This window comes from Garra rufa, chromosome 13, assembly GCF_049309525.1.
Source record: "Garra rufa chromosome 13, GarRuf1.0, whole genome shotgun sequence".
In the NCBI taxonomy this organism is placed as follows: domain Eukaryota; kingdom Metazoa; phylum Chordata; class Actinopteri; order Cypriniformes; family Cyprinidae; genus Garra; species Garra rufa.
In genome coordinates, this window is record NC_133373.1 from 45,610,599 (window position 1) to 45,623,062 (window position 12,464).

A 12,464-nucleotide genomic window follows, 5' to 3' on the forward strand; every position below is an offset into this window, starting at 1 on the left:
ACTTAAAATAAAATAAATGAACCATGGATGTAATTCCACACAGGTGGTTATCATGCGAGACTACCGGCATAAAAACGTGGTGGAGATGTACAAGAGCGCTTTGGTTGGTGAAGAGCTGTGGGTCATCATGGAGTACCTGCAGGGCGGCGCTCTAACCAACATCGTCTCTGAAACCAGGTAAGAAAACACATGCTAACATATAATGGACATGAGTTATTCGTGTTATTGACTTCACAAAAGCCGTACTAACGTTATTGAGACAGTATAGAGTCTCAAGTCTCCTGTAAAGGAAAGAGTTACATAACAATTTAGAAGCTGGAAACTTTCAAAGCATCATGGAGCTTGTTTTTACAGAGCAGCACTTTACTGCGATAAAGTCAGCCTTGATTGCACAATATGTTGCACAATATATACTTTATGCAAGTATGCAATGTGAGTATGAATTGCAAGAGCACACAGTAACCACTGAACATTCACTTGCATTTAAACATTTTTATTGTTTCTAAAAGAAGTCTCTTCTCCTCATGAATGCATTTGTTTGATCAAAAATACAGTAAAAATAGTGAAATATTCAAATGAATGAGAAGGTGTGTCCAAACTTTTGGTCTGTACTGTATATTTTTCTGTTTATTAGAGTTTTTACTCTACATTTGTGCAGTTTTCAGTGGGTTAGTGATATTTTTTAAATATATATAAATTAATAAATAAATATTTTTAAATGGGTTTTTATACAAAAACTGCTTTTTTATGTAAAATTCACTTTATAAAAGACCCACATTTCTAACTTTAATTCATGGGGATAACATGGATAATTTCACATGGTTTAGTGTAAGATTTTTGCCCATCTTTTGGAAAATCCAGTTTTAAAAGTAAAAAAAAAAAACCTTTTACTTTTTGTGGCTGCAGAGCTCCTCTATTTGCTTTTTGACCACCTGAAAGATTTTTTTTTTATGTTTTTTTCAGTTGAATTCATATCTACAGTACAGACCAAACGTTTGGACACACCTTCTCATTCATTTGATATATAACCCTAACCCTAACCCTATATATATATATATATTAAAAATGTATTATTTTAAAAATAGCTAAAAATAACTAAAACTGAAATGAAAAGAAATATGAACCCTATAGTAAAATTGTTAAATAAATTAATCAAAGTAAATAAATAAGAAAATAGTAAAAATGACAAAAACACACAACTAAAACTTATTTTAAAATTTTAAATAAATTAAAAAATTAACTCAAAATATTAACAAAACCTATTATTGTATATCAATGATACTAAAATAATACATTTATTTTTAATGTTTAAATATATATATATATATTTTTTTAAAAATAGCTAGAAATAACTAAAACTGAAATTACAAGTTATAGGAACCATATAAAAATATTTAAAACAAATTAATACAAATAAATAAATAAGAAAACAGTAAAATTTACAAAAACACAACTAACGCTTTAAAAAAATAAAAATGGAAAATACAAAATTTAAAAACAGACTTAAAATATTAACAAACTATTATTGTATATCAATGATACTAAAATAACACAATTTTAATTTAAAATAAATAATAAAAATAAATACATAAATAAGAAAACAGTAAAACTGATAAAAACACATACCAAAAGCTTTAAAAAAAATAAATATGGGAAATACAAAATTGAAAAACAAACTCAAAATTGCTTGTTTCAAGCAAAAACTCACTTAATTTTGACTTTTTTTTTCTGACAAGAAAATAATTTTGACTTGTCTAGAAATCCCTTTAATGCATGTTTAGTGCACTAAAAATAACTTAAACTTAAATGAAAAGTTATGGGAACCATATAAAAATATTTAAAATAAATAATAAAAATAAATACATAAATAATAAAACAGTAAAACTTATAAAAACACATACCAAAAGCTTTAAAAATAAATAAATATGGGAAATACAAAATTGAAAAACAAACTCAAAATTGCTTGTTTCAAGCAAAAACTCACTTAATTTTGACTTGTTTTTTTTCTGACAAGAAAATAATTTTGACTTGTCTAGAAAATCCCTTTAATGCATGTTTAGTGCACTAACATTCAATAGTTTGGCTCATTATGGCGTTTTTAAAATGTAATTAATACTTTTATTCATCAAAGATGCATTAAATTGGTAAAAAATGACTGTAAAGACATTTTTAATGCTACTAAAGATTTCTACACTGCAATAAAAATGCTTTTTTTACTAAATTTTTTGTCTTGTTTCCAGCCTTAGTATCTAAAAATTCTCAAATCAAAAAGGATTTTCTAGACAAGTCAAAATTATTTTCTTGTTTTTAGGAAAAACAAGTCAAAATTAAGTGCGTTTTGCTTGAAACAAGGGGGTAAGAAAAATAATCTTTTTTTAATTTTCTGTTTTCTGATTTTTTTGCTTACCCCATTGGCATAGCTTGTTTCAAGCAAAAACACACTTAATTTTGACTTGTTTTTCAGAAATAAAAATGTATCCTTGATTTAAGAATTTGTAGATATTTTGGCTGGAAACAAGACAAAAATCTAAGTAAGAAAAGCTTTTTTTTTACAGTGTATAAATCTTTTGTAGCATTAAAAATGTCTTTACTGTCATTGACTGTCAATTTAATGCATCCTTGACCTTGATTGATAAAAGTATTAATTTCTTAAAAAAAAAAAAGTCATAATTATCCCAGACTTTTGAATGTTAGTGCACTAAACATGCATTAGAGGGAGTGATAGAGTCACTAAACCAGATGTATTGTTATTGTTGCTAAATATAAACAGTTTAAATAGATTTACCTTCTGCAGTCTTTGCTCTTAATGACAAACTAGACTAAGGTGTTTAAAGAGGCACAGCCCATGTTTATCTTGTGTGTGTGTTTATAGGCTAACGGAGGAGCAGATCGCTACAGTGTGTGAAGCTGTTCTTCAAGCTCTCTGTTATCTTCACGCTCAGGGTGTCATTCACAGAGACATCAAAAGCGACTCCATTTTACTCACACTGGATGGCAGGGTAAGAAATGACTTCAGCATCCATAGAATCGTCCGCTAATTACACTTGATAACTGTTGATTTGCACATAAATGAGTGCTTTTACACTGGACTTTTTTAACGGACTGAGATTTCAACACATGAACTGCTTACAGTACAGAAGTAAATAAAAATGTAATTAAAATAATAATATGAATAACAATATAAAAATAACTATAGAATCAACAATCTACAAAATTATTATTATTATTATTATTTATTATTTTTTTTTAACGTTGTAAATAAAACATATATGTTTGGAGTACTTTTCACAAGAAAATAATTCCTGGCTATTTCTGAGTGAATATTGTTTCCACACTTGTGTTTCCAAGTGTACCAGGGTTATAATTATTAACAAAGAACATAAAAAAAAATCTTTTTCTAAAATAAAATAAACAAACTAAAATAAGAGAAAACTAATAAAAAAGACAAATGCACAACAAAATTACTAAAACTTTAAACAAAATTAAAATAAAAAAAGAAAATATAAAAAGGAACAAAAATGACTAAAAATCACAAAAACTTTAACTAAAAAATTAAAAAAAAAAAAAAAAAAAAAAAAAACTACATAGTAATATTTAACAAAACAAAAACACAACAAAATAACTATAACTAAAATGTAAATAAAAAAGTAAAATATAAAAATAAAATCTATGTAGAAATATTTGAAAGAAACACATAAATAAAAATATTAAAACGATTCAAAATATTATTTTAAAAATAGCTAAATATAACTAAAACTGAATAGGAACCATATAGTAATATTTAAAATAAATAAATATGAAACCGTAAAAATGACAAAAACGCACAACTAAAACTTAAAAAATGGAAACGTAAAGTAAAATAAATAAATAAAAAAACGAATAAATAAATAAGAAACCTGTAAAAAGACAACTTAAACTTTAAAAAAATGAAATGAAAATGGGAAATACACAAATTAAAAACAAATTAAAAATATTGACAAAAACTATAATTGTATATCAATGAAAAAAAAAACTAAAACTGAAAAGAAAAGTAATAGGAACCATATAGTAATATTTTAAATAAATTCATAAGAAAACGTACAAAACACATCTTAAACTTAAAAAAAAATGAAAATGGGAAATGCAAAAATTAAAAACAATTCAAATTATTAACAAAAAATATAATTGTATATCAATGATATTAAAATAACACAATGTTTACATTTAAAAAATATATATATATTTTTAAAAATAGCTAAAACTGAAATGAAAAGTAAAAGGAACCATAAAAAAAATTTAAAGAAAGAAAAAATGGTAGAAATAACACTTAAAAAGTATTTAAAAATAGTTAAAAATTTCTAAAACTGAAGAGAAAAGTAATAGGAACCATATAGTAATTCTAAAAATAAAAATCTTTCAGTGATACTAAAATAAAACTATTTACTAATGGGGTAAATAGTTTTCTGTTTGAAATAAAACTGTTTTGTTTGTTTCAAGCAAAAACTCAATTAATTTAGACTTTTTTATTTTATTTATTTATTTTTTTTACTTAAAAAAAATCCTTTCTGATTTAAGCATTTTTAGATATTTTGGCTGGAAACGAGACAAAAAATCTAACTAAGAAAAGCATTTTTGCATTGTTCTTTTCCATTACTGGCAAAGTACATGTTTTTAGCATGTAGTAGATGTATGTACATGTTATGTCCTCTCTTGTTTGCTGTTTTACAGGTCAAACTGTCTGACTTTGGATTCTGCGCTCAGATCAGCAAAGACATCCCAAAGAGGAAGTCACTAGTCGGGACTCCATATTGGATGGCACCGGAAGTGGTTTCAAAGACGCCGTACGGCACTGAGGTGAGCAAACGTCATCGAACATTCATGAAAAGAAAAAGTGCCTCAAATGTGATGTCAGTTTAGACTTTAATTAGATCACAAATGGTGAAGTAACCAAATGTTTTTAATAAACAGAATACATAAACGTGTCATAATTAGAGGAAACCTGGATGCTGCATGCATTTATTGCAAGTAAGGACGCTTAAGTAGGATGCTTAATAGATGTTTAATTTCAAAATTCTATATCTAAAATTAATACGGTTTTAAGCCTTATTATCACTTATGCCAAAATCAACCAAAATGCCAAAATGTGCCACAGGTTTATTATAGGTCCTGTCACAGTGCCACATTAGCTATTTAAAGCATATAATGCTGTTATTAAAGTGATTAATAGTACTATTAATTACATTTATTAAAATTAATTTCATTCTAGGAAGGTTTGTGAATACTAAATGATTTGGCAAAGAGACCTTATTAGTGACATTGATAAGAGCACATTTCTTCTTTTGGGAAACTGTGTTGAAATATCTATATATATGACTTTAGGAGATAAAACTGAGATTCATCAGATTACAAACAAAGAGTTTCCCCTTCAAAACGTCTAAGAATGTTTTACTAAAGTTCCCTGAACGTTCAAATGTTTCAATTTTTTTTTTTACTAAAAACTAAAGGAAACATACCAGTTTTAGAATTCTTGCAAACAGTGAATGTTACTTTTGAATGTTTTCTGAACATTCTAAAAAAATTGTTACATTTAGGAAAGTGTTACATGAATGTTTGAGTGAGAAAAAACATTCCATGAATGATGTATTAATACTATTTTTGTGTTTTTAAAGTTTTGGAAGTATTTTGTAGTTTTTTTTTTTTTGTTACATTATTTAAAAAAGTTCTGAAACAAAGTAAAAAAAAAATGTTAGATGAGTATTTCAGGGGAGAAGAAAAAGAAACATTGCATGAATGATGTATAAATACCGTTTTTTAAAATTTTGAAAGTATTTGGTTACCATTATCATTGTTTAGTAATAATAATAGTATTTAGTTTTTTTTAATCAAATGTTAAGAGAACAGTCCATTGTATCATTTTTGGGATTTTGGTATCATTTCCATTGTATGAACACTATTTTTGTGTTTTTTATTTTATTTTTGAAAGTATTTAATTATGAAACCATTATTTCTAAATGTTAAAAAATGTCAATTTTTTTGCTATAAAAATGTTAAGAGAACATTACATTTGTATCATTTTCAGGATTTTTGTATCATTTCCACTGTAAGAACACTATGGGAGACTTAATTTTTTGTTACGCAAAACTTAAGGGAAAACTTGTTCGGAAACAAATAGTAACATTTAAAAGAAAAAGAAACATTCCATGAATGATGTATAAATGCTATTTTTGTGTTTTTAAAGTTTTGGAAGTATTTCTTTAAAAATTAACCTTTATTTCTGAATGTTAAGAATGTCAATTTTTTTAACATTTTAAAACTGTTTTTGTTGTTATACAAACGTTAAGAGAACATTGCATTGTATCATTTTGGGGATTTTTGTATCAAATGGAAGCACAGAGCACATTCAGGGCTTTTCAGAGATTCTAAATGTCTGGATGTTTCACCATGACCACTCCCTCTCCTTGATCTTGATCTTATTATAGACATTCAGTTCATAGTCTTTTAACTTCTCCATCTTGGTGTGCATTATATCCTGTTTTTGTGCTTGTATTGTGTCTGTTGTGTATCCTTTTGTTTGTACCAGGTGTAATAACAAGCCTAAAGAAAACTGATGTAAATTAAATAATCAAAGAAAAGAAAGATTGGAAAAGTCATGGAAATGCATTGGTCCAAAGCCTTGGCAAACCTGTATTTATTTTAGTTCTTTATATTTGTGACCCTGGACCACAAAAACTCTCATAAGAGTCAGTTTTTTGAAACGGAGATTTATACATTATCTGAAAGCTGGGCAATATTTCGCCGAGGCAATAAATCGCCTTTAAAGTTGTCCAAATGAAGTTCTTAGCAATGCATATGACTAATCAAAAATTAAGTTGTGATATATTTACAGTAGGAAACTTACAACATTTCTTCATTCATATTAATATCCTAATGATTTTTGCCATAAAAGAAAAATCAACAATTTTGACCCATACAATGTATTTTTAGCTACTTAAGACTGGTTTTGTGGTCCAGGATCACATTTTATAAATATACATTTGTAATAGTTTGCAATAGTTTTGCTTTTGGTTCCTTAATTGTATTTGTCTCTGACTTACAGGACAAGGCAAGTGTTTGTATGACTGGCAAACACCTTCTCAGACGTTTTCTGCATGATCTTTAACCATAGTTCATTGTTATTCTTGAGAATGTGGTGTTTGTTTGTTCAGCTTCCCCTGAGATTCCCCAGAATGAGGACTCAGCATGAGGGAGGCAGAGGTCCTGAAGTGAAAGCTCATGATGTTCTGTGGTGTTTGTAGGTGGACATGTGGTCTCTGGGGATCATGGTGGTGGAGATGGTCGATGGAGAACCTCCGTATTTCAGCGAGACGCCCATAGCAGCGATGAAGAGACTGCGGGACGAGCCGGCGCCCACTGCCAGGAACATTAGCAGGGTAAACCTAGCACAACCTCTACCTATTTCAGTCAACAAACATTTTTTACTTAGAAATAAATAAACATTCACTGAAATAATATATAAAAAAACCCTAAATTAAAATTTGAATTGTAAAATATAAAATCAGAATTGTGAGAGAAATAGAATTGTGAGATATAAAGATATAATTAAGAAAATAGAATTGAGGGGAAAAATCTAATTGTTAGAATAAATATGTGAGATATAGTCAGAACTGATTAAAATTCATTGGGAAATATAAAGTCAGACTTGTGAGAAAATAAAATTGTGAGAAAAAAATTGTGATATAAAGTCAAACTTGTGAGAAAAATTGAATTAAGAAAAAATAGAACTGAGATATAAAGTCAGACTTGTGAAAAAATAGAATTGTAAGATATAAAGTCAGATTTGTAAGAAAAAAAATAAAAAAATAGAACTGAGATATAAAGTCAGACTTGTGAAAAAATAGAATTGTAAGGAAAAAACTGAATTGAGGGAAAAAGACAAAAATAGAATTGAGATATCAGAAGTCAGAATTAACAAAAAAAATCAGAATTGCAAGAAAAATAGAACTAAGATATAAAGTCAGACTCGAGAAAAAATAGAATTGCGAGATATAGTCAGACTTGTGAGAAAAATAAAATTGTGCAAAAAAAGTAAAATTGAGATATAAAGTCAGAATTGTGAGAAAAATAGATTTGCGATATAAAGTCAGAATTGATGAGTAAAAATGACAAAAGCACATACAATGACTAAAAAATGGAAATATAAACCTAAAATTATAAATGTCAAAATGAAAAAGATCAGAGATTTGGCATATAAATAAAATTGTGAGAAAAATTAGAATTGTAAAATATAAAATCTGAATTGTGAGAGAAATAGAATTGTGAGATATGAAGTCATAATTAAGAAAAAATAGAACTGATGTGAGATATAGTCAGAATTGACAAAAAATTAATTGTGACATTGTGAAAATTGTGATATAAAGTCAAACTTGTGAGGAAAATAGAATCACAAGATATAAAGTCAGAAAAATAGAAATGTAAGAAAAAAACTGAATTGAGTAAAAAAGTCAGGAAAAATAGAATTGAGATATCAGAAGTCAGAATTGCAAGAAAAAATAGAACTGTAAGATATAAAGTCAGATTTGTGTGAAAAATAGAATTGTAAAGAAAATAGAACTGAGATATAAAGTCAGAATTATGAGAAAAATAGAATTGTGACATAAAGTCAGAATTGATGAGTATAAATGAGTAAAAATGACAAACATACAATGAATAAAATAAAATAAAAAATTTAATGGTAATATAAATTTAAAAGTATAAATGTTTAAAATTTACTAAAACTTGAAATAGGAAAATAGAGCTAAATACATATAAAAACAAAAATTTCATAATTCATAAAATTAACATATACTAGAAATAGTATATAAATGGAACTACTACAGCACTGATTTCATGTATGAATTAAATGAAATAAAACGACTTAATTACATCATAACCACAAACACAAGTGACATAATTAATAATATCTGCTTAATGAGAATGAAGAAATGGAATGAAGCAAAGTTATTTTTTTGTAATTCTGATGTTTGACATTCTATTAAATTCTTATGTGTAATAATAATGTACTGTATTTCTACTCTGACCAGATCTCTCCCGTCCTGAGGGACTTTCTGGACTCGTTGTTGACGCGTGATCCTCTGGAGCGAGCGAGCGCCGCTGATCTTCTTCACCATCCCTTCATGCTGCAGGCCTCTTCTCCTCGCTGTCTGGTGCCGCTGGTGGAGCAGTACCGCAAACGCATGTCCCGCTGCTGACCGCCCCACCACCGTTAGCACTTTTGTGACTTTGGTCATTCCTGATCTACTGAAACACTGAGCTGGACTGCTGATATTCCCATCTGGAGACCGTCGTGCAGGAGGATAGGAACGGTGCACCCCGAACCCATCCTTCTGTCAGCATTTATGCTTCTTATTCTAATGTATTTGCACAGAACCTTTGACATTATGTGTCATGTGTAATAGAGACCGTGCTGGCGGGTTGATCAAATCCATCTGATGATTGTTCACAAAGTATGGAAGCCTGTTTCTGCTACAGGACAAGGAATTGAAAGGTAATTGTGACCCTATTTCTCACAATTCTAAGAAAAAAAGAACCTGAATTCTGAGATGTTACCAACTGCGAGACAAAATGATAACATACCAAGAAAAGTCAGAAATGCATGTATAAAATCAGAATTGCGAGAGATTTTTTTTAATTGTGAGAAAAAGTAATAACTGGAGGAGAAACGGTCAGAGGTGTGAGATATAAATAGAAAAAAAATATTGTGAGAAAAATACAATTGTGAGATATAAAATGAGAATTGTGAGAGAAATAGAATTGTGAGATATAAAGTCAGAATTAAGAAAAAAGTAACTGAGGAAAAATAGATTCGTTAGATAAATAGAATTGTGAGATATAGTCACAATTGACAAAAAAATTGTTGTGAAAAAAACAAAATTGTGAGGAAAAAATAAAATTGTGAGATATAAAGTCAAACTTGTGAGATATAAAATCTGAATTGTGAAAGATATAAAGTCAGAATTGAGAAAAAATTAAATTGTTAAAAAATAGAAGAGATATGAAGTCAGAAATGACAAAAAAAATCTGAATTGCAGGAAAAAATTGAATTGTGATGAAAAAATAAAATTGCGAGATATAAAGTCAACCTTGCGGGAAAAATAGAATTGTGAGAAGAAATAGAATTGCAAGATATAGTTAGAATTGTGTGATAGAATTGTGCGATATAAAGTCAGACTTGTGAGTAAAATAGAACTGTGAGAATAAATAGAATGGCAAGATATAGTTAGAATTGAAATTTTTTACTAAAGTATATAAAAACTCAATATCACAGTTCTATTTTTCATCACAATTCTATTTTTCTCACAATTCTGACTTTATATCTTGCAATTCTATTTTTTTTATAAAGTCTGACTTTATATCTCAATTCTCAATTCTAACTATATCTTGCAATTCTGTTTTTTCTCACAATTCTATTTTTCTCAAGTCTGACTTTATATCTCACAATTAAATTTTTCCTCAAAATTCTAACTATATTTTGCAATTCTTTTTTTCTCGCAATTCTATTTTTCTCACAAGTCCGACTTTATATCTCACAATTAAATTTTTCTCACAATTCTAACTATATCTTGCCATTCTATTTTTCTCACAAGTCTGACTTTACATCGCAATTTTATTTTTCTCACAATTCTATTTTTCTCACAAGTCTGACTTTACATCGCAATTTTATTTTTCTCACAATTCTATTATTCTCACAAGTCTGACTTTATATCTCACAATTCTATTATTCTCACAAGTCTGACTTTATATCTCACAATTCTATTGCAGGATATAAAGTCAGAGTTGAGAGACAGACTTTTGCAAGATATAATTGTGAGAAAAACATTCTGAGAAAATAGAATTGTGAGTCATAAAGGCAGAGTCATATAAAAAGAATGGTTAGAAAAAATAGAATTGCGTGATATGAAGTCAGAACTGTGAGAAAAAAACTGAATTTCAAGATTTTTTTTGAAATAGAATTGCGTGATATAATGTCAGAATTGTGAGATTAAAAAGTCACAATTACCTTTTTTTTATCCCATGACAGAAACAGGCGTCCATAACAATGAGACCAGAAACATGAATCATGTTGACTTTAAAATATAACTTTTATTACTGTACATGGATAAATGCATCTGCTAAATGATGTTAAATGTTCTAATAAATGTCCATGAAACTGAACTCGAGCTCTTCTGTAAACCAGCAGGCTGTGGAGACACTGTTTGTATTTTGTATTCCAAGATGTTAAAGGACAATAAAGGATTTTTATAATTTACAACTCTTAAATGTCATGTCAGATTGGATTCTCATTTATAAGTAAGCATTACATTTACAAAATGCATTTGATGTTATATAACGCATATTAAATATACAAGGTTTAAACAAGCAAGAAACGGCTTCTTAACCACAGAAGGCTGTTAAAGCTTGTCTAATGATTGATGGCTCTTTAATAAGTGCTTATCATAATTATAATAATTTAGCTGAAGCTCACATTCATGTAACTCATTTCATAAATGTGGTCTCCTTCTGGCTGTTTTCATTTCATCTCAATCCAATGGTTTTGACCACACACCGATGATATCTTGAACACGTGTTTCACACGACGAGAACACTCCTGTCAGCTCATCTACTGCCTGATAAACTCATTCACTCATGTAGCACTTAAATACTTGTTAGATAAGAAACATTGACAAATATTTCAAGTGTTTTTACTCAACCTCCAGTTGGAAACTAAAACTGAAAAATACAATTATATAGAAATACAAAGTTAAAAACTAATAAAATGACAAAAAACACTATGAAAAAAATGCTAAAAGATACAGGTCAATTATGCAAAATATTTATTAAAAAATGTATATCTCATCTCAGTTATACAGGAATAACACATTGTAAAATCCTACCATGAATGTTTTTTTTGCATATAAAATAAAATACAAATATTAGATAAAATGCTTAAAAAATAAGAAATAAAAGTTTTAAATTATTACAATTACTAAAACTAAAACAAAATAAATCTAAACAGAAATATAAAAAAATTGTGAGAAAAAATTGAACTGTGAGATATAAAGTCAGACTTGTGAGAAAAATTTAATTCTGAGGAAAAACAGAATCGCAAGATATAGTCTTTTGAGAAAAATAGAATTGTGAGAAGAAAATTTAATTGCAAGGTATAAAGTCAGAATTGTGAGGAAAAAGGTGATAAAAATATAATTGAGATATAGTCAGACTTGTGAGAAAAATAGAATTGTGAGAAAAAATAGAATTGCAGAATATAAAGTCAGACTTGTGAGAAAAATAGAAGAGGAAAAATAGAATTGCAAGATATAGTTGGAATTTTGAGAAAAATTGGAATGTGAGGAAAAAGTAAAAAAATAGAATTGTGAGATATAAAGTCAGACTTGAGAAAAATAGAATTGCGAGAAAAAAAGAATTGCAAAATATAGTTAGAATTTTGA

General features: G+C 27.9%; 1 protein-coding gene across 1 annotated transcript; it reads left to right on the forward strand.

The window, feature by feature from the left end:
* The first annotated feature begins 47 nt into the window (after positions 1 to 47).
* Positions 48 to 9,720, forward strand: LOC141283137 (serine/threonine-protein kinase PAK 6-like). Its single transcript, XM_073816411.1, has 5 exons — positions 48 to 177; positions 2,873 to 2,999; positions 4,708 to 4,833; positions 7,275 to 7,409; positions 9,060 to 9,720. The coding sequence occupies exons 1-5, from the start codon at positions 53 to 55 to the stop codon at positions 9,225 to 9,227; spliced, it is 681 nt and encodes a 226-aa protein (XP_073672512.1). The 5' UTR covers positions 48 to 52; the 3' UTR covers positions 9,228 to 9,720.
* Positions 9,721 to 12,464: the final 2,744 nt, after the last annotated feature.

Coding starts and splice junctions, on each gene's coding strand:
- LOC141283137 (XM_073816411.1), top strand. CDS start 53: ATGCGAGACTACCGGCATAAAAACGTGGTGGAGATGTACAAGAGCGCT. Junction 178..2,872: donor AACATCGTCTCTGAAACCAG/GTAAGAAAACAC, acceptor GTGTGTTTATAG/GCTAACGGAGGAGCAGATCG. Junction 7,410..9,059: donor CTGCCAGGAACATTAGCAGG/GTAAACCTAGCA, acceptor TACTCTGACCAG/ATCTCTCCCGTCCTGAGGGA.